General features: G+C 42.9%; 2 protein-coding genes across 5 annotated transcripts in view; one reads left to right on the top strand and one right to left on the bottom strand.

The window, feature by feature from the left end:
• Positions 1-13,141, top strand: part of Osmr (oncostatin M receptor) — a 55,120-nt gene extending 41,979 nt beyond the window's left edge. For 2 of the 3 annotated variants that reach the window (XM_021183606.2, XM_029470024.1), the window contains exons 10-18: positions 369-445; positions 1,738-1,960; positions 3,076-3,255; positions 4,073-4,177; positions 5,046-5,219; positions 6,125-6,292; positions 10,018-10,099; positions 10,350-10,422; positions 11,070-13,141. In XM_021183606.2, the coding sequence (XP_021039265.1) occupies positions 369-445; positions 1,738-1,960; positions 3,076-3,255; positions 4,073-4,177; positions 5,046-5,219; positions 6,125-6,292; positions 10,018-10,099; positions 10,350-10,422; positions 11,070-11,618 (1,631 nt within the window). In that variant the 3' untranslated portion in view covers positions 11,619-13,141. The remainder of the gene's footprint in view (positions 1-368; positions 446-1,737; positions 1,961-3,075; positions 3,256-4,072; positions 4,178-5,045; positions 5,220-6,124; positions 6,293-10,017; positions 10,100-10,349; positions 10,423-11,069) is intronic. The other variant, XM_021183607.2, reaches the window with a different exon arrangement.
• A 1,652-nt stretch (positions 13,142-14,793) lies between these two features.
• The window catches only part of Rictor (RPTOR independent companion of MTOR complex 2), a 93,146-nt gene continuing 87,005 nt past the window's right edge, over positions 14,794-20,934 (bottom strand). The window contains exons 38-39 of one of the 2 annotated variants that reach the window (XM_021183026.2): positions 19,589-19,727; positions 14,794-19,461 (exon numbers count right to left, since the gene is read on the bottom strand). In XM_021183026.2, coding sequence (XP_021038685.2) covers positions 19,387-19,461; positions 19,589-19,727 — 214 coding nt within the window. In that variant the 3' untranslated portion in view covers positions 14,794-19,386. The remainder of the gene's footprint in view (positions 19,462-19,588; positions 19,728-20,934) is intronic. The other variant, XM_021183027.2, reaches the window with a different exon arrangement.

Genomic DNA, 20,934 nt, shown 5'->3' with positions numbered 1-20,934 from the left:
AGGTCCCCCAATGGAGGAGCTAGAGAAAGTACCCAAGGAGCTAAAGGGATCTGCAACCCTATAGGTGGAACAACAATATGAACTAACCAGTACCCCCGAGAGCTCATGTCTCTAGCTGCATATGTATCAGAAGATGGCTTAGTCGGCCATCAGTGGAGAGGCCCGTTGGTTGTGCGAACTTTATATGCCTCAGTACAGGGAACACCAGGGCCAAGAAGTGGGAGTGGGGGGGGGATGGGGGGGAGGGTATGGGAGACTTTTGGGATAGCACTGGAAATGTAAATGAAGAAAATACCTTAAAAAAAAAAACATGGAAAGTATGACCTTCTTTGCAGACAAAATGACCTTGGGACTTGTCTTTGGTTCAGCTCCCTCACAGGCTCTTGATGTGTGGAGAGAAGTGTGGTCGGAGAATGGAAGACGCGTTGTGACTTTATTCTGGAAGGTAAGACTTGCAGCTTCAGAAGGTCTGACTTGCTGCTTCTGGATAGCAGCGCACTCCCCAGTTCACCAGGAGAAATCATGGTGTCAGTCTCACAGGGCTGGTTATCAGGGAGAAAGACCTACTCCATACCTGGTCCTAGTGCTTGGGCTACAGTTTCCCTGAGCCCAACTGATGGCTGATGGTTGGTTCTGACTGTTAGAATCTTTCCTGAATGTTCTACTCAGGTCCACTGTAACTTTTGCAAGGATCAAGACAAAGAAGTATGTCTAGAGTCACACACTCTACTTCTGATTTGTGGATAGGTAAATACAAAAGTTTCAAATCAAGCTATTAATTTATACTATATCAACGTTATTCTTCTGCCTGGCCCAATCCACTGCATGACAGCCTGGAAGGCCAGCTTTGTATTCAGGGCTCTGAGATAGAGAGATACATGAGTTACACTGTCTCATGCCAAAGCATAGCAATAGGAGATGGTTGGCCCATTGTCACAGCCTCACCAACTTTTCTTCTCCCGTTGAGTTTGGCACAGTCTTTGGGGTCTCTGCATGTAAGTATGGCTCTGCTAAGATGTCTGAGTTCTGTTCACCCCCTGAGGGGGTAGCTACTGCTTAATCTGAGATCTAGGGGTCCACAAAGCAGGACATAGCCTGCTCCAGGAAGAACAGACCTCAAGAAGCACTGATAGATGCTGACCTGGGAGGGCCAGGGCTTCTCTGCAACCATGAGCATCTTCTAGAAGAGGGAATATGAACTAGCGGGCAGAGGTCGGGGTAAGGGAAGACCAGGTAAAGGGAGGCCAGGACACAGGTTCTTCTTACTGGATGCTGGTTCCACTCCTGTATCTTCTTTTAGCTGCCTTATAATCTTATTTCCTCTGGAGCTAAGGAGTCTACATTTCTCTTGACTTTTGACTCGGTTCCTGCTCTCTAGACACACTATAAATCTTTAATATAAGCTCTAAATGATTTTAGTCTCTGCTCTCTTCAGTTAGATTGACACACCTGATTCTAAGCGTGGTGTTGAGATAATGACCCTATTTAATTTTATGAATGTTCTAGTGTATGTGTGTGTGTTCATGTGCACACTCACACAGACATATATTTGTTCTAATCTGTTTATATGTATGAATGTGTGAATGTGGTAGATAGTGCGCACATAGGTGTGTGCAAATATATATATATATATGGATATGCTCTTATGTATATGTGGATTGGGCAGCTAAGGGATGGGAGAAATGAAAAAGTTATTTTAGACTACAGCCATTTTGAAAGGATTATCATCTTTTTCAGCCACTATTAAAATCACAGGCCAATGGCAAAATCATATCCTATAATATAGTTGTAGAAAATGAAGCCAAACCAACTGAGTCAGAACACTACTCTGTCTGGGCACCAGCCCTCAGCACAAACCTGAGCCTTGACCTGCAACCTTACAAGATTCGCATCACAGCCAACAACAGCATGGGGGCATCTCCTGAGTCCTTGATGGTCCTTTCTAATGATTCTGGACACGGTGAGTCGGCGTTGGGCAATTTGGCTTCCACTCTTGAGGGAAACATTGATGATATTTCCAAGTAGTGACAGACAAATAAAGCCATGACTTGAGGCACATTCAGAGCTGGGTGTATCAGCAGGTTGCAATATGACAATACCTTCACAGTGGTCCAGCACACTCTGTCCTTGCGTTCTTCCACACATTCAAGAGATGATCTAAAATTCATGTAAGTGAATGCAATCTCACACCAATTACTCCTTAGCGTCAAGACAGTGCCCTAGAGACTTTTGTCTTGTGAGATATGGATTATATTTACTCTGCTGTGACCAATACTTGCCAATTCTTATCACCTATAAAGAGTTTATGGTACAGCCATGCTGATGGAGCAGGTCTGTATCCACAACACTCAGGAGGTTGAGGCAGGGGGATGATGAGTTTGAGGCCAGCCTCTGCTACATAGTGAGACTACATTGAGAGAGAGCAGTGGTAGGGGCTGAGGAGCCCATGAATATCATGGATATCATAAGGAGAGCTGACATACTCTTTCAGGAGACATTGTAATTTGGCCAAGTTTGTAGAATAAGAATAGATGATAACCTGCTAATCTTTCAGCCAACTAAGGATTGAGCAAAGAGCAAGTGATCTCACATCTAAACCTTAAGAGTGACACCAATGTCCTTCTTGACTGAGCCATAGGAAATCTGGGCATAGTATATGCTTAGCCTTATGCTTTGAAACACTGTACATAATAAGAGACAAAAGGGAGTTGACCTGCTAAGATCATTATTAACGTACCTTGCGATGATGCCATCCTACAGTTGTTGCTGTAAAGGTGCCAGGGCCTTCTCATGGGGCTAGGCAAGATCGCATGGTTCCATCCCATTTCAGTTTAAGTTTAGGCTAAGTGAACCATATTAGAAGGTATTTCATTTTCCAACAGACTGTCTATGTGAAATCCCTTCTATTGCTCTGGAGCAGGGCTACACTTTAACCTTGACACTGAGAGACATTTTAAAGCAAAACCATAAACAAACATTACAAGTGTTGGTTTCTTTCCTTCCTTGGAACTCATAAGACACACACACACACACAATGAACTGATCAGAAGTATTATTCTATTTGTTTCTGCACAGAAGAGGTCCAGGAAAAGACAATTAAAGGTATAAAGGATGCATTCAATATTTCTTGGGAGCCCGTATCTGGAGACACGATGGGCTATGTTGTGGACTGGTGTGCACATTCCCAGGACCAACGCTGTGATTTGCAGTGGAAGAACCTCGGTCCCAATACCACAAGCACGACCATCACCTCAGGTGAGAGTGCTCAGCACTCCTCCCTGCATAGCTCTCTTGCAGGAAGTTCAGCGTTGACTTCAGTTCTGGTCTACGCATACTTGGTGCTAGGCTAGGCTAACGATTTTGAAGTGACAAGTCCAGTGTGGTTGCTTGGAGATCAGACTTTCTGGGAATGGATTCTGACCTTTGAACTTAAAATCTACTGCAGCAGAGTATGGAAATGTGGATGCATAGTGCAGAGTTTAACAAATGTCTCCTCTAGATGAGAGGGACATCGGAACCATTTGCAGAAAGCTTTTGCAGATGCAAAGAACAGCCACACTTGGGACATGTAGCCCATAGAGTTAATGGAAACAGAATCAGCTTTCAATTTCAGTGAACTTTAAGGCATGAACTCTCCTCTCCTGCAATGAATCTTCAACTTGACAATCCCTGCTGTTTTAGGGAGATCAAAGATGCTCAAGGGTGTGGCCTAAGTAGGAAGCGCAGGAGGAAGGACTGATGTGGGAATCATCTAGATGCAGAAAGTGATGGAGACCCCTGCAAGATTCAGGGGCCCGAGAGCACGGATGAGGGAGCCCAAGAGCACAAGTGAGGCCTGCTGAGGATCCTGGCTCCAGAGCACATGACAGTTTCTATTGACTGTAGACAGCACTGTGTTCGCAACACAGAAAGTTCTAAGGCCTAGTGGAAGGGGGGAAATACTCGTGGAAAGAGTGGGAAGATCTTGAGAAAGAAGCTACTAGGGGTTGCTTGCTTACTGTCTGTCCCTTTCCTGCTCAGCTCAAATGATGTCATCGTGTCTCCTTAAAAACCTTTGACTTCTCTTCTCTAGATGATTTTAAACCAGGCGTTCGTTACAACTTCAGAATTTTTGAAAGGTCTGCGGAACACCAAGCTCGGTTAGTAGAGAAACAAAGAGGATACACCCAGGAACTGGGTAAGTGGAAGACTGTTGGCATGACTCCTGAAGACTTGTGCTGGACCATAGTTTTGTGTTTAGAAAGATTTCGTTCCCATATTTAATGTTATGGTTCCATTTTTTTAAAATGGCATTAAGGTTTTTGTTTGTTTGTTTGTTTTTGTTTGTTTGTTTTTGTTTTTCAAGAGAGGATTTCTCTGTATAGCCCTGGCTGTCCTGGAACTCACTTTGTAGACCAGGCTGGCCTGGAACTCAGAAATCCACCTGCCTCTGCCTCCCGAGTACTGGGATTAAAGGCATGCGCCACCACACCGGACTGGCATTAAGTTTTTAAAGTCATATAAATGAAACATCTTCATTCTAGGAGATATCTAAAACATTATATAAAAGAGGATGAAATCATTGCTAATTTTAACACCTAAAGGGCAATATCCAGTTAGTCTTACTGTACACTGATAACTGTTTCTCTATAGCGATATACTCTTTTAAATAAAAATGGAATGCTCGACAATCAAACTTCTTGTTTGATTAATGCCACAAAATATGACTTAACGACTATGCTACTTCCATGATGGGAAGGAATCCTTCTACATATGCCAAACCACCTATTGTTGGACAATTTAGCATGATTGCAATGATTTTTTTCACTTATTTTTTCACTCTCTATGTACTTATGTCTTCATTTATGAGAAGTTTTAACGAGACAGTTGCTCAGCTCCTTCTGAGCATGAAGAACTGTGTCTTGGTGCACAGCATCCATGGAAACAGATAAAACCCCTTCACTTGACAGGAGCTCAGCATCCTCAGCTACCTGTGCTCTGTGTTTACTTTGCATAAATGGCCATTTCCACAGCATGACTCGCTCTTGCCCGTCTTCCTTCCCTAGCGCCTTCGGTGAACCCGAAAGTGGAGGTTCCTTACTCGACCCCTAACTCCTTCGTTCTAAGATGGCCAGATTACGACAGTGACTTCCAGGCTGGTTTTATAAAAGGGTACCTTGTGTATGTGAAATCCAAGGAGATGCAGTGCAACCAACACTGGGAAAGGACCCTCCTTCCAGGTGATGCTCGCTTTCTTGGTTGTTCACTTAGACTCAGAAGATCTCACAGTTTGGGAGCCATGAAAGCGAGGCTGAGTCTGTTGGTGGAGTTAGGAAAAGGCTCAGAAAAGGCCCCTTACGTGACAGGGCCAGGCTGGGAACCAGACTGATGCTCTTCCCATCCCATTTTACAACCAATAGCAAAACAAAAAAGGGCTGTGAGTAGAGGGAGAGGAAGTTTAACTCTGTTAAAAAATTATGTGGGCCTGACCATTGGCCCCTAAGGAAACCCTCTTCCATTTTGAAAACCTGTTTGTTTCCTAGCCTCTCCTAAAACAAAACAAAAAAAAAACCAAAAACACTTTGTCAAAAGGTATTAGATTTACTCATATGTTTGTGGTGCTGAAGACCAAATGCACGCCTCCCACATACTATGAGTAAGAAGTCTGTAAGCCACATCTCTGGTGCCAGCTTATGTTCCCTGTGTGTGCCTATTACGTCTGGCACACAGCCCTCTACCTGTATTGTTGCCACTCCCTGCTTAGTGGGTATTTTGTTTATTGTGGCACACCTTGAACACTGTGAGATTATTATTTGATTTGAGGTTGGCTTAAGGATGCTGATGGTACCAAGAGAGCAGGGTATCAGTGCCTGGCTCCCGCACAAGGTCTCTGCCACGTTCTTTTCTTTCCTTCTTCCTAAGTCAGTGCCATGCATCCCAGGCTGACTGGAACTCACTATGTAACTGAAGATGACCTTGAGCGCATTGCCACTGGGATCACAGGCGTGTGCCGTCATGTCCGGTGTCTGTTGTGTTGAGAATTAAGGCCATGTGGGTGCTAGACGAACACTCTACTAACGCCACAAGCAGGGCTCCGCCATGCCCTGAATATGATTTTCTTGACAACGTTGTTTTTCACTCACAGATCATTCAGTCCTCTGTAAATACGACATCAATGGCTCAGAGACAAAGACACTCACCGTGGAAAACCTTCAGCCAGAGTCCCTCTATGAGTTTTTCGTCACTCCGTACACCAGCGCTGGCCCAGGACCCAATGAAACGTTCACAAAGGTCACAACTCCAGATGCACGCTGTGAGTTTCTCCAAAGCGAATGATTCCCTCAAGGTTGACTTCCTGTGCTTTCTCCAGATGAGGACGTTTCAATAATTTCTTCCTTCTTTCCCCGCCTCCATGCCTTTTTCTCCATTCCACACATACATTATTCAGAATCCTGTTCCCGACCCCAGGTCAAACCAGCAGTCACCTGACCATTATGATCTGAAAACTTCTTCTCACTGAGACTGGATGTCTATCTCTGGGACTCAGCCTCAGTGTGACTTGAAAGTCACAGCATATTTTAGAGTTGACATCAGAAAAGCTACCGGCTTCTCACTCCAGCAGGCCCTGGATGGTGGTGGGTAGCCTTTGGCCTCAGCCTTCCTTCTGGCTGGGTTTTCTGGGCTGACCGGCAACTTTTGGCTCTGCTAGGGCTTCTGAGGATAGTGAGAGGTTGGTAACGTGCTCTAGATCAGGCCATAAATACTGGGTCAGTAACCTCAAAGGAAGGACTTTAGAGTCATTCTGATTGGTAAGACCACAGGAGCCCGCTTCAGAGTCCAGAGACCCCAGTGCCAAGCATTCAGTGGGAACAGCGAGCATCCTATTCTGGTATTGGGACAGGTACTGGTTCCCTACCACATGATGGGTCAACTTAAGACCCTTTGAATTGCTGCGGTGTAAAAGCAGGACCCACTCAGAAGAAGATGTTCTTTGCAGTGTGATCTTTTCCCAGGCTGGTGGAATGCAGGATGGTGTGGCACAAGCCACAGCTCCAACAGCCAGGCCATTCCAAGGGGAGTCTGTGGCAGTCTGCAGTCGCTGCCGTGAAGCCAGGCTGTCGGCAGGCCGGGTGTGTGGCAATGCATCCTCTTGCAGTACTCAGAACTTACAGTTTTGTCGGGATGTTGTCCCTTGCGAAGCAAGCGGCACCTGGAGTTAACTTTTCAGAAGTTTTCAAAACTCACCTGATGGCTGTTGAAATCAAACAGATGGAGAAACAAAACGAAAACCAATGTTGGCAAAGATGTAGAAAAACTGGAACTCTTACACCTTGTATGTAGGGAGGAAAAAGTTGGCACAGTAACTTAGGGAAACTGGTCATATTAGTGTCTTCTAAGGAAAGTGTATGCTCAATGTGGCGCTCAGACCCTCATTTCTTGATGTACAGCCTAAAGAAATTCCGTCTGTATAGAGGTATACACTCGTATACACCGCAGATGCCTACAGATGAGTATTAGAATAGAATGTCCACATCTGTACAACCCCTGAGACTCACAAACTGGAAGCATCCACTCTCTGTCCCCGAGAAGGATAAACAACTCTGCTATGGCCACACAGTGGACTATCACATAGTAATGAAAACAATGTTCCTACAGTTATGAACTTATATGGTGCAGCAAGGAGTGACAGGAAGCATTTACGAGTTCTGCTGTGAGGTTCTACTTCAGAACACAGGAAGACACCGCCGCCACACCCTGAAAGGGCCAGTCTGCTTGGAGATACACAGTGTGGGGGGGTCTGCTGGGTAGTGCTCCTCTTTGTACACTGGTTAGATGGATGTGCCAGGGTAGTAAGAAATTCATTGAGCTGTATACAATGTTTGTCTCTCTACATCCATGTCTTTCTCCCCCCCCCCCGTCACACACACACACACACACACACACACACACACACACACACACAGGTTGAATATGCTAAATTGGAAAGTCCAAATTCCAAATCAAAACATTTTGAGGACTGCCATGCCACCCGTGTATAAAGGGGCACACTTCAATGCAGATGAATCTTGTGTGAATTTTGTAATCAGACTCTCATCATACAGCTCACCATGGATATGCAAATATTCCCCAAATCAAAGCGATCTGAAATCCTAAGAGCCTCTGGCTCCAAGCGTTTCCAATAATGGATACCCATCCCCCATTTGCCCTTCAGTAAAGAGTATGTAAATCCATACTTTTACCAAATTTAAAACTGATCACAGCACTCGCAGGTCTTGAGAGTAAGTATTCTCACCACACTGGTACAGGCCTCTACCCAGGCGGGGCTCCCTTAAGGAACTCTAGCACTTCCCAACACCCAACACCCAGCTGGGGATCCAAACCAAGTTGTGTGTGTGTGTGTGTGTGTGTGTTTCTAGTCCAGGCAGGTACTGGATAAGGAGTGAGGAGGGTAGGGGAAGCACACTGAAAGAACAGGACCATGTGTGCCTGCATGCACACTGTCCTCAGAGCCTGCCCAGTCATTTGCCTAGGATGTTCTCTTTGCGAAAGCCAAGTGATTGACTAGTTGAGTTACAAGCACTAAAAATAGTAGTGTTGGACACATTTGAGAAATAAAGTAGAGTTAATTATTAAAGGCAGTTAAGGTGCACAAGGGTAAAGGAATGTAAGACAAGGTTTGTCTCCCTCTCCAGGCTGCAGCCCGCTAGTCACATATAACCCTGGGACAGTTCTGAATGTGGCCCAACTTTGTTAAAATATTATGATCTATGTGATCATTTTGGTAGCTCTATCGTGTAACTCCTGAGTGTGAACTTTATAGGAGATAACTGTCACAATATCAAAAGTTCAGGCACTCCTGTACCTAGCCAAATTTTAATATATGATAAGCAACCTTAGAATCTCAGTGGCAAACAGATATTTCCCTTCTGATCAGAGGTTCCATGCCAACGTGGCTTGGCTGGATGGGCCACACTGACCTCTGGGCTTGGGTCTGGTGCAGGTCTTTTTCACATAAAGTCACTTGTGAAAAGCAGCAGTACATCGGGCATACTCTTTTCATGGGGGGTGAAAGAAGAGAATGACTATACAAGCATATTTGAAGCCTCTCCTTAGAGCACAGCTATGACCCATTGATCATCATACTGGCCAAACTAAGGCATGTGCTTATGCCCCCAGGCAAGAGGAGGAAAATACTCCCACCCACTGCAGAGCTAGGGTAGTGTCTTAGTTTGCTCTGAAGAGACACCGTGACCAAGGCAACTCTTATAAAGGCAAACATAAAAAAGGGGGGGGGGCTGACTTACAGTTTCAGAGGTTCAGTCAATTATCATCATGGTGGGAAGCATGGCAGCATGCAAGCAAACCTGGTGCTGGAGGAGCCAAGAATTTCACAGATCCGAAGGCAGCGAGGAGGAGGAGGAGGAGGGTCTCCTTTTTCACTAGGTGGAGCTTGAGCACTAGGAGACCTCAAAGCCCGCCTACACAGCGACACAGTTTTTCCAACAAGACCACACTCCCATGGGCCAAGCATATTTAAACCACTTCAGTGAGAAACTGGACAGTCAATGGTATCTTCTATCAGACTTAATGAGTTTGAACTATGGAGTGTTTGTTGACTCGTGGCAAAGGGCACCCTGCATTGGTTGGTGTCTCAGATGGGCCACGTTGGCCTTGAACTCCTGGTACTTCTGCTCTGCCTCCTTCGTGTTAGGAGGGTTACAGGTATGCACCACCATACCTAGTCTCCTTTGACTTCTCTCTTTCTAGTCAGGCAAGACTCCGATTGAATTTTTTCTATAAGTTCCACCCAGTTAAGTTTCTCTAAATCTAATACATAAGACCTATTCATTTGTGAGAAGTGATTTTCTTTTTTTCAGAATTAAACTCATTTTAAAAGACTCCTACTGAGTCTTGGATAAATACATGAAGTTGGAGATCAGTAAACATGGAAAATTCATCACCCCCCCCATAACCTTTTCTTTCTTTAAGGAGGCCAACACATATGTGGAAATGACTCCTTTCTTTTCTCTTCTTTAGCCCACATGCTGCTGCAGATCATACTACCCATGACCCTCTGCATCTTGCTCAGCATCATTGTCTGCTACTGGAAAAGTCAGTGGTAAGTGGAGAGGAAGCCTTCAGTCAAGAGTTAGGAGCAGACCGTAAGACACAAGTGGTATGGAATAACATGGGGAAAGGATGAGGGGAGAGCAAAGGCATGTAGGTGAGCATATGCAATCTAGCTGACAAGCTTGCCTTCTGATCACTAGATGGGGAAAAGAAGACTCATGTCTGAGGGTACTTGAGAGCGCTCCCTCTTACCGGTCCCTCTGAATTGTTCATCAGTCTTGTTCTTGCCACTCTTCCAGGGTGAAGGAGAAGTGCTATCCTGACATCCCCAATCCGTACAAGAGCAGCATTCTGTCACTCATAAAATCTAAGGTAAATGTGGGGATGCTGTATGTGTACCATGCCCGGGAAGAACTAATCCAGCCGGACATGGTGGCTCATGCCTGCGGTCCCTACCTATGTGAGCCTGAGTCCAGTCTCGTCTATATAGTTAGTTCTAAGGCTATGTAGTGAGACTCTCTTTCAAGAAAAACTAAAAGTGTGTGTGTGTGTGTGTGTGTGTGTGTTTGGTAAGTGACAGAAAAGAACTCATCTTGGTTTATTGATCAAGCTTTCTTGTACATCTTCAGGAAAAGCTAATAAATTAGAAACATAAACACAGTGATGAGGCAGGCTGGACTAGGGCACAGCTCAGTGGCAGAGTAGCCTTGCCTAGCATGAGTGAAGCTCTGGTTTTGATCCATCCCAGCATAGATCAAACGAATGTGATTACATCTTACTCATTGCGGGCTCCCAGAAAAGTCAGTGGTGCGAGAGGAGGGCTTCATCCATCTGGGAGTCTGACAGATTCCTAAGACAGAAATGACTTGTTCTGTCCTGCTGAGTCATATGGTTTTGTCACAACCTTCAAGTTCACATATGGCCAGGAAGGAATGGGAAACTCAGTGCACACTGTACACATGATACACTTGGACACTCCCTCGTGCATTTATCTTAACATATGTTTGATTCCCTTGCAGAAGAATCCTCACTTAATAATGAATGTCAAAGACTGCATTCCAGATGTCCTTGAAGTGATAAACAAAGCAGAAGGCAGCAAGACACAGTCTGGGAAACTTCACATTGAAGATGTACCCACTAAGCCTCCAATTGTGCCAACAGAAAAGGATTCCTCAGGGCCTGTGTCCTGCATCTTCTTTGAGAATTTTACTTACGATCAGTCAGCTTTTGATTCTGGTTCCCATGGCCTGGTTCCAGGTCCCCTAAAAGACACAGCACACCAACTTGGACTATTGGCTCCACCTAACAAGTTCCAGAACGTATTAGAAAAGGACTATATGAAGCCCCTGGTCGAAAGTCCAACTGAAGAAACTAGCTTGATTTATGTGTCGCAGCTGGCCTCACCCATGTGCGGAGACAAGGACACGCTTGCCACGAATCCACCCATGCCAGTGCATGGTTCAGAGTATAAAAGGCAAATGGTAGTTCCTGGGAGCTTCGCATCCCCTTCTCTGAAGGAGAATAACAGCTTGACCTCAACGATCCTTTTAGGCCAAGGTGAACAGTAAACACCAAGCAGCACAAATGCACTCTACACACTACAGGCACTTTGGGAGATGTAGCTGTTACCATGCCAACACCACCTGCCCTGGTTGGTTCCAGGGGTGAGGGGTGGGGAGAGACTCATTATCTGCAGTGATAATTATCTGTAGTGATCAACGATCACTACAGACCGACAGACTTAAGGACCAAAACTATATAATATGGTGTTCACCCTGAAGGCTTCCTTAGAAATGGCAGATCCGGGAGCATGCTGACCTTGTTATTATTTGGTCCAGGCTCACCCTTATTGCAGTAGCTTGACATAGGGTATACACCAGTCATTTCGCAGAGCCTACCTACTCAAAACTACACAATGAGACTGTGGTCCTAGGATTTTGATTTGCAGTGCGAAAGCATCTTCTTGTAAACTTAACCTCACGCTTCATAGTTTAAGGGTAAACCAAGTGGGTCCGAGGTTTTGATTAGCACCACAAGAGGTTGAGTACTTTACTGTGCAGATTTATCACATTTAATGGAAAGGTTACAAACTAGATTTTGGCCATACCTTGAAATGAGAACTTGTAGTCACCGATAAAGCAAAAAGAACTCTCTTCGTGTCTACACCATAACTAACCAGTAAGATGTGCAAATGGACAGGAGACTCTTCATACGTCTCCTGCAGTAAAACAGGATTTCAAGGAGCTCCAGACCTGCTGCCCAGGTGACTGCATCCTGTTCAACAGACTCGTCTTCCTCTTTAGTTTTTGACTACCTCAGAACAGGAAAAAAAAAAAAAAAGGACATTTCATTGAGTGATGCCTTTTGCATATAATATACACCACCCCCAGCCCCTGCCCCCACCCCAAGCTGTATCTAGATGACCTATTTCACGAGCTGATCTCTGCTCTTTGCACGCTTGGTTGTCTGGTTCAAGAGAATTCTGTCTCACATTCCTGTTGTGCTAAAATACTATAGCCCCAGAACTGGGTATAATTTAAACTGTAGAAGTCAGTTGTGAAGGATCCAAAGCATGTCTTTTGACAAAAATCTACTTGGTCCTATCTGTGGGTTTCACATCAAGATTTAACCAATTTCAGAAAGAAGATATTCCGGAGAAAAACTGTCTGTACTAAATTCATAGATTTTCCTTGTTATTCCGTAAATAAGGTATTAACAATTTCCATAGCACTTACACGCATCAGGTATTAGGCCACAGCATGGAGGAGTACTCACTGTATACAATGCTATTTTTAGGTTAAGGCCTGAACTTCTGAAGATCTTGGTAACGGCAGAGCTCCTGTAATCGACTCCTGGAGCGTGCCACAGAGGAATGACTATATGTGACAGCTGAACACTTACACTGGTTCCTTCCTCTTAGTGCTTGTCACGTTACAGGGCAAGGTGCAGGGGTGCTCCTTTTGTTGTTAGCTGAGTGTGAAGACAGAAGAAGCCAGTACTACTGGCTTTTTTAAGGCAAAGCAGAGCAATTCAGTCCAAAGCAGAGAGAAGCCAGTTTGAATTAGTCAGCTTGGAGAGTTTGAGCCAGAACAGCCGACTTGAGCTAGCCAGCCAGAGTTCAGAAAGAACTAGAAAGGGTGAACCTATTTTAGCAGTAAGCCTCCAAGACAATTATATCTTGCAAATAAGTTACATCTACACATTAGAAATGGAAATACTGCCATGGGCCTGGATTAGTAGAATGCTGTAAAAATGACTGTTAGCACATATGATTGATTACGCACCCAATGGAATTTCCATAAAAATTCAAATTGCATTGTTCATTAGAACCAGATAAAATAATTCTCAAATTTACATGAAAGTAAAAAAAAGCAATCCTTAGCACAAAGAGCAAATGCTGGGGATACCATAATACCAGACTGTAAATTATTATAACCTCCAAGCCACGGAACAAAACCAAATAAAATGGGCACAAAGAGACATATAGATGAATGACATACAGCACAAGACTCAGAAACAGACATACCCAGAAACAGCCACCTAATACATGACAAAGGTACAAAACTAGACTCCAGTAAATGGTGTTAGGACTGAAATTTCCCATCTGTGTGGCTGAAATTACATCCCACTTCTTTCACTCTGTACAAAAATTAAATGGATCAGAGACTCCAATTTGGCCTAAAACTCCAAAACTACTAGAAGGAAACATCAACAAAAACAAGATATAGGCGTAGGCAAGCACTTTCTGAAAAGGCCTTTTAACAGCGCAGGAGACAATGCCAACTGCTAGGTGGGACTACATGAATTAAAACATTCCTGCACAGCAATCAATCAGCCAAGTGAAGAGACAGTGAAGAATGTTAAGATGAGATTCCTGCAGTTCACAGGCCAGAGCCTAGTCAAGATCCAAGTTCATTGAGAGGCAGTCTTAAAAAGATGGAAAGAAGTATGCACTTTGGTCTCTACATGTGCATAGATGTCCCTGTGCAGTCAGTCTGCATGTGTCAATGGTTTATCTCATTTACAAAGTATGTATTTATAAGAAAACGAAGTTGAATTAGACTAAAGGTCACATTAATGAGCTCTGTTGACTAAGCTTGCTTTGTCTCCAATGGCTTAGAAAATACTGAGGTATTCTAAAACCCCAAGGGGTAAAATGGAGATGACGTTTTCAGAATCAGCTGACAAACAAGATCGTGAGTTATCTCCAGCTTCTGGCTCTAAGTGTTTGAAGCTCGCCTAGTGCTCCAGATGAGCACCAAGAAAACCACAGTGCTTTGAGATATTATTTCATGAAATATTCATTAAAATTTTGGTACAGTGGTTTGAGCATTTTTAACATTTTGTGTCTATGTCTGCCTCCACTGTGCCTGTGTATATGCCTGATGCCTAGACACCAGAAGAGGAAACTAGCATTACAGATGGCTATAAACCACCAGGTGGGTGCTGGCATTTGAACCCAGGTCCTCTGGAAGAAGAGTTAGTGCTCTTAACCACTGAGCTATGTCTCCTGCTATGTGAATACTTGCATCTGGAGACCCTTTAAAGATAAAACCTATCACTGTCCTATTCAAGTATGATAATGTCAGGCATACTCTTCACCTGGGTGTCGACATTTCTGGTAAACACAGTATAGCGTGTGAGCAACGATATGAACACAGTCCAAACCCCTGCAGCCAGCTTGCTCACGGTGGGGAAATAGACGTCAGCAACTGCCACAGCGAGTTTCTCAGCTGGCTCTTTTCTTGTGGTGCGATATTCTAGCCAAGGCGGCAGAAGGCTGGCCTATCTGCTCAGGCGAGTGTGTGCAGACTGCTGAGCATCAAACCACTTACATGGTGTTCGTTGTCTTAACACTACTTCAGCAAGTCCAGAGCTCTTCTAGTTAAAGACGTTTCTAGGTCCAAATCTTTCACCATAATGATTTGAAATTCAAGAGTAAGAATGTCACACTAAATTTGGAAGCATGCCAAGGAGTACAATTGGGACCTCTTTTCGTGGTACAAGACCATCCCCATTTATAGACTCAAAAACCCACATTTACTTGAAACCACACCCTGTCAACATCAGCACATGTTTCATACCAAGGCCAATGAGACATATTAAATTTTCAAATAATGCCAACAGCACCACAAGTTTAAGAATTTTAAGTACATTTTATTAACAATGAATCCCTTTGATAAGATGATGCTTCAGGAGGCTTTAATGCCCTTAACATAAACTGTACACATTGTACAAAAACAATACAACCACAATAACAACAACAAAAAATCAAAGTGAGCAAAACCATTTTGGGACAAATCTTATTTAAATTATACACAACTCAATGAAATATTCTTAAGGAAAATATATAAATACTTTTTCTTTCTATGTTACAGTTATACAATATAAATCAGATTTCAATGTCTGTTCAGTGACCTACAAACACCAGAACCTCCAAAAATGTAGCAGCGTATTACTAAAAGAAAAAAAAAAAAAAAAAGAAAAAAAAGAAAAAAAAAAGGTCATGTGGTCAGAGAGCATTAAATCTGAGATTCTCTTTATAATCCCTTACCACTTTTCAAAGCTAATTTAATTTACATCATTTGTTTTACAATGCATCATTAGGGTTTTTGACAGGCTAGTAATGGAACATTTTTCAACAATCATACATTAAAAAATTTTACCACTCCCGCTCTGCCCCAAGACTTTGCATTTTGTGCTAGATCAACCTAGTTGGGGAAATTGTAAAATATGTTTCCTTTTTGGCATAAATTAATTTTTCATACTAAGTATTATAGAGTCAAAATGTGCAATCCATGCATCTGCGGCAGTTATCCACCTAACTATAAAAATACTCAAAGGGCCGGAATCCCACACTCTGTGAGTTGTATAAATGTACTGTAATGAACCCCCGGGGACCTGAAATGAAAACGGCTCTTGTAAAGACTAGTGCAGACTCCTGTGTCTTCCTCAGCACTGCCCTCAGGGTCACTGGCAGGCTGAGGTGAGACTCAGTGTAGAGACACTCTCCAAGCTAAGAGACGTTAAGATGGACCAACAGGCTTTGTCAGTATGGAGGAAATGGAGACCTTCCCAACCCGCACTACTCAGGAAAATCTGAAATGTTTATTGCAAGCAGCTCTTCTTACAAGTCTCCCAAACAATTTTACTTTTCTTTCATGAATTGTGAATTTGGGACAAAATGGAAGTAAAAGAAGGAGGGAAAAACTTTACTTCCAAACTATATTTCCAAAGAGGTCACATGTTCTTCTCACACAAAATTAGCACCTCTTATCACAGGAGAATAACCACAATTATAATTTGAATGACAATTTTGTTTATTGCTTAATGGTCTGTGCTTTGAATGGGGCACCAGGGGCATCAGCTGAAGGGGCTGAGAGTGCATGGAAACAGCACTCGGCAGTCTACACACACACTAGCAGCCCACTGTGCACATCTGGCCTCAGTGATGGAATCCAGCTTCAACTGTCTCAAGCTCTGGACAAGAGCGGAAAGCTACTGAGGACACGGCTCCTGGTGACTTGGATACATCACCACAGCAACAATGCACACACTTCCTAAGAGCCTTGCACTGCCACTGTCTTGTGGGATGTCTCTACACTTACTCTTTATTAGAAACACTTAGGTCAGGGGACACTGTCTTCCTCCATTATACTCTAAGCAGAAACAGAAAAGCATAAGACATTTTAGAGCCTATTTTCTTATAAATACTAAATTTCTCACTTTTTTATTTGTCAGTACTTAGTATGTGAAGCGGAAATCTGTTCTTGAAAAAATTTCAATTAGAAATGACAATTTACAATTAGAAATTCACAGTTTACAACCAGCTTAAGTGTTCAAACTCCTCCAAATTATTAAATAATTATCAATAGTACAAATTTATATGACTAAGATTAATTCTAAACTCTTGAAAAACTACAGTATTGACATTTTGGTAATATCTAATATTTATAGACAATTTTCTCAATGATTTCTATTACCGCTGACATCATTCATAACCTTTTCTGCTATAATAGTCTTAAACACCTATGCTAATCACTTGGCACTGCATGTAGTTTTTGTCATAAAAGTCTACTTTTATACACGTACTTAAAAAGAAATGTATTATACCTGTTGGTGAAACCATGGTTAAACCAAATAGCACTATAAATTTAAGCATAGACAATTTCCCCCAATATACTGATAATCACAAAGCTCTGATATCTTCCCAAAGTAAGTGCTATAGGCAGATATGATCACACACACACACACACACACACACACACACACACACCCCTTTCAAAGTAACAGTCAAAAGTGAAAAGACAATCCTTGGCTTAGGACACTAGGGCACAGCCTCAGGTTCATGATGGCGGACTCGGGCGCGAGGATGGGCATAGTTTTGTGTGAAGAAAAACAAACAAGAATAGTTATCATTAACTCTCAAGGGACGAAACCACAGATTTCCTACTCTGTTAACTGAGGTAGTGTTTAAAATGAATGTCTAAAATGTTAATCCCATTTATGAATAAGACTACATTACTTCCTTTGGAATTGTAACCATTATTTGGTCTAGTATCTCTGACATTTGGTTCTCTGGAAAGGCAGTTTTATTGTCCAAGACCAAAGACCAAGGTGATAGGCATGCTCTTTCAAGCACTGCTGACATTTAATGAACACGGGTTCAGTGATGAAGTTGAAAAGAAAGTTTTACCCTCACTGAGTTTTCTGGGGAAATGCGAACTGTGCTGTAATGTGAGCAGCAGCTTGGAGCCCTTGTCTGCTTTGTTATCATGGAAGTTGCTATACAGTGCACAGAAGAACAACTCGCTCAAGTGCAGTCAAAGAGGAGTCAGGAGGGACACGAAATGCTTCGTCTCAGTGCCAACTTTCAGTGCCAGCAAGTTCAAAGACAAATTTCTGTTGAGTTATGTTTTCTAGTTCACAGGGTACTTTACAGCAGTCTTGCAAACAAGACCATTATGAGAAGGGTGTTCGACATGGGAAAATATGGACCAATGTCTATGACGACGTGTTAAAGCTGATGTGCAATTGTAAAATGGGTTACACAAAGGAATTGCAAAGGTCCTAGTCAGTCCAGCTGGATGGTTTGTTCTAAGATAACCCTTTCACGTGTAAGCAGTCTAGTAATGATGTTCATGCTACCTTATGTACAAATTTGCATATATGTTTACTTCCTGCAAAGGTTTCCAAGTCTCTTTATACATAAACAAATTAGACAGACAAAGTCTTGCCTTCATCAACTTCACAAATGTGATAAAGGCAACGACTCTACTTTTAACTCACCTATAACTGCAATTTATGCAAAACAGGAACACTAACAAAAATTAAATTATCGCTGCTTTAAAATTTAGTAATTAAGGCTTTTCACCACAATTCTGAATCTTAATAACAAGTCTCAATGACGTTTTAATAGGACATATGGCTCTTTCTTTTTTCCGTGGAATGTGTAAACTGCAGGCAACCCTGTCTTTTCCTTGAGAGACTGCAGCATCACTTCACGCTTCCTTTGCTTGGGTCCAGACTGCTAATCTGGCTCAGTCCCTTGTAAGTGGTGAGAGGCGTGGAAGAGGTTGGCTATAATGTGTTCTGACATGAGAAGTATTTCATATTTACTCCTTCCTACATCCCAACCATAGTGAAAAACCTTAATTAGTAGAAATAGCCTTTAACAACGTATTGCAACACCCTGAAGAGACAGAGAACACGTAAGCATCCGTATGCAGTCTAGCATCGTAAACTAACTTCTAAGTTCCGAGTGTTGAGGTTTTCCTTCCGCTTTGAAGTTATAAACCTCTGAAGTAGTGTTACAGACATTAAGGAAGTGTGGAAAGGCGAGTGTGTTCCTCTGATACCAGCAGTTACAGCCCACGGGGTAACAGGATGCAGCCTCGGAGTCAGTGACTCCTGCTTTCCACAGATTAGTAACAAACAAGGCATCTTTTGTATTCACCCTTGATTAAAAAGCATTCAGAAACAACTGTGTGAAGGATGCGTCTTCATGTCCTGTTTTGTTCCACTGCCATTATGCTTTGAAAATAAAAAAATAGAAAACCTATGTAGATATTCAGTGCTTGGCTCTTGCATATGATGGTAACTGAATTAAAACCATGGTAATGAATCACGAACCCCGAGAAGGGCCCAACATGGGAGAGAAGTTGGCTTGGCTAGGAATGCCAGCAGTTCTAGCTGTTCTGTACCAATAACTGCTGGCCAGTGTCAGAAGGTTCTCCTGCCTCACTGTCAGCCCGTCAGTATCTTGTGAGGCTTTCAGGAAATCCACAAGTATGAATACATATATAGTATCTAGCTATAAACGCCATAAATATGAGGTCAGGATTCAGCAGATTCATCAACTACAGGTTGAATTGGTGGAATTGCCAACACAGCCTCTGCTTCTTCATGCATCTAGGAAAAAGTAATAAATTGTTAATTTTTAAAAAAATAAAATTGGTATATAATGTAGACATAATCTTTCAACTTCAAATACAGAATAATTCTGGGAGACAAATTTCAGAACTACAGTCTTCCTTACTTGTAAAAACTGTACATCCTGAAATAACTCTTGTATGAACCGCCGACACTGAAGTCTAAATGTGCAGTGTGACAACAGATGAGAAACTTCAGAATAAAGGCATATGTCATCAAATGTTTGAGGATACTTCTCTTTAATGCTAAAATTAAGAGAGAATATGTTGTGATAAAAATGTAACATAATATATTCATTTTACCCCACCAAATGACACTTTCTGCTAATTTTTTCTCACTCCAGATACTGATTAGATGGAATGTTAGCAATGGTGGCTTAGTAGTATAAGACAGTCAGTCAGTCAGTTAGTCAGTCTGTCTGTCTGTCTTTTCCTCCAGCCTTGACCAATGCCCCCCATGCCTCCATCTTCCAGTGCCAGGATGACATGTGGATGCCGCCATAGCTGGCTTCCTGTGAAGCTTTTCTATTTTACACTTTAGACAGTTCAGGTGTCTGCTTTTGAAAAATATCAAGATCTGAGTGCTCATTGTAAAGTTATTTTCCAGTAACACAAGGAAATTATGAATTGTATTCATTAGACTAGCATGACTACATAACATGCTCACACTGCAAGGCATTTAGGATATTACTTATCTCTGGCTGACTATCCTTCCATGAGGACAGCACCTCAGGAGCAGTCATGTGAGTGGGAGGCTGGGCTGACGGCCTCACTCTTGCAGCTCTGGACCACACGGCCAACACACATACAGAGCACACGTATACGTCTTTAGACAACCACTGCTTGCACAACCCTAAGCTGTGCAAATAAAGATGATTTGCTCACAACTGTCATTCATCAGGTTCTGATTGAGAAACACAGTTTAAGCAGGGCCTCCCCGGCCTAGGCTGCCTTTCAAGCATGTGCTCCTTAGGTCTCCTCAACGTTCTTGAAACGTGGTTGAGAGCCGGGCAGTGGTGGCACACACCTTTGATCCCAGCACTTGGGAGGCAGAGGCAGAAGGATTTCTGAGCTCAGCCTGGTCTACAGAGTGAGTTCCAGGACAGCGCTACACAGAGAAACCCTGTCTCAAAAAAAAAAAAAAAAATAATAATAATAATAATTGAGAAATCTAAAAAGCTTTTTTTTTTTTGGTATGTTGAGTTATAGCCACCAACAATTATTTCAGAAACTGGTATTTAGAAAATTTAAAAACATTTTATAGGTTAAATAGTAAGTTATTTAATTAAACCCCCAAATTTAGCAAAACAAAAAGGGGGTGCAAGAGTGGCCCCGCTTTTCGATATTGTGTTTCAGTCTGGCTGGATCCTCACTCCCTCTTGTAGTCACTCTGCTCTGCAGCCTGAGGTGCCACAGGCAATCACCTGTAAGGCCCACCCACAGGTGGGAGCCC

This window comes from Mus caroli, chromosome 15 (genome assembly GCF_900094665.2).
Source record: "Mus caroli chromosome 15, CAROLI_EIJ_v1.1, whole genome shotgun sequence".
In the NCBI taxonomy this organism is placed as follows: Eukaryota; Metazoa; Chordata; class Mammalia; order Rodentia; family Muridae; genus Mus; species Mus caroli.
This window is presented reverse-complemented; position numbering and strand designations above follow the sequence as displayed.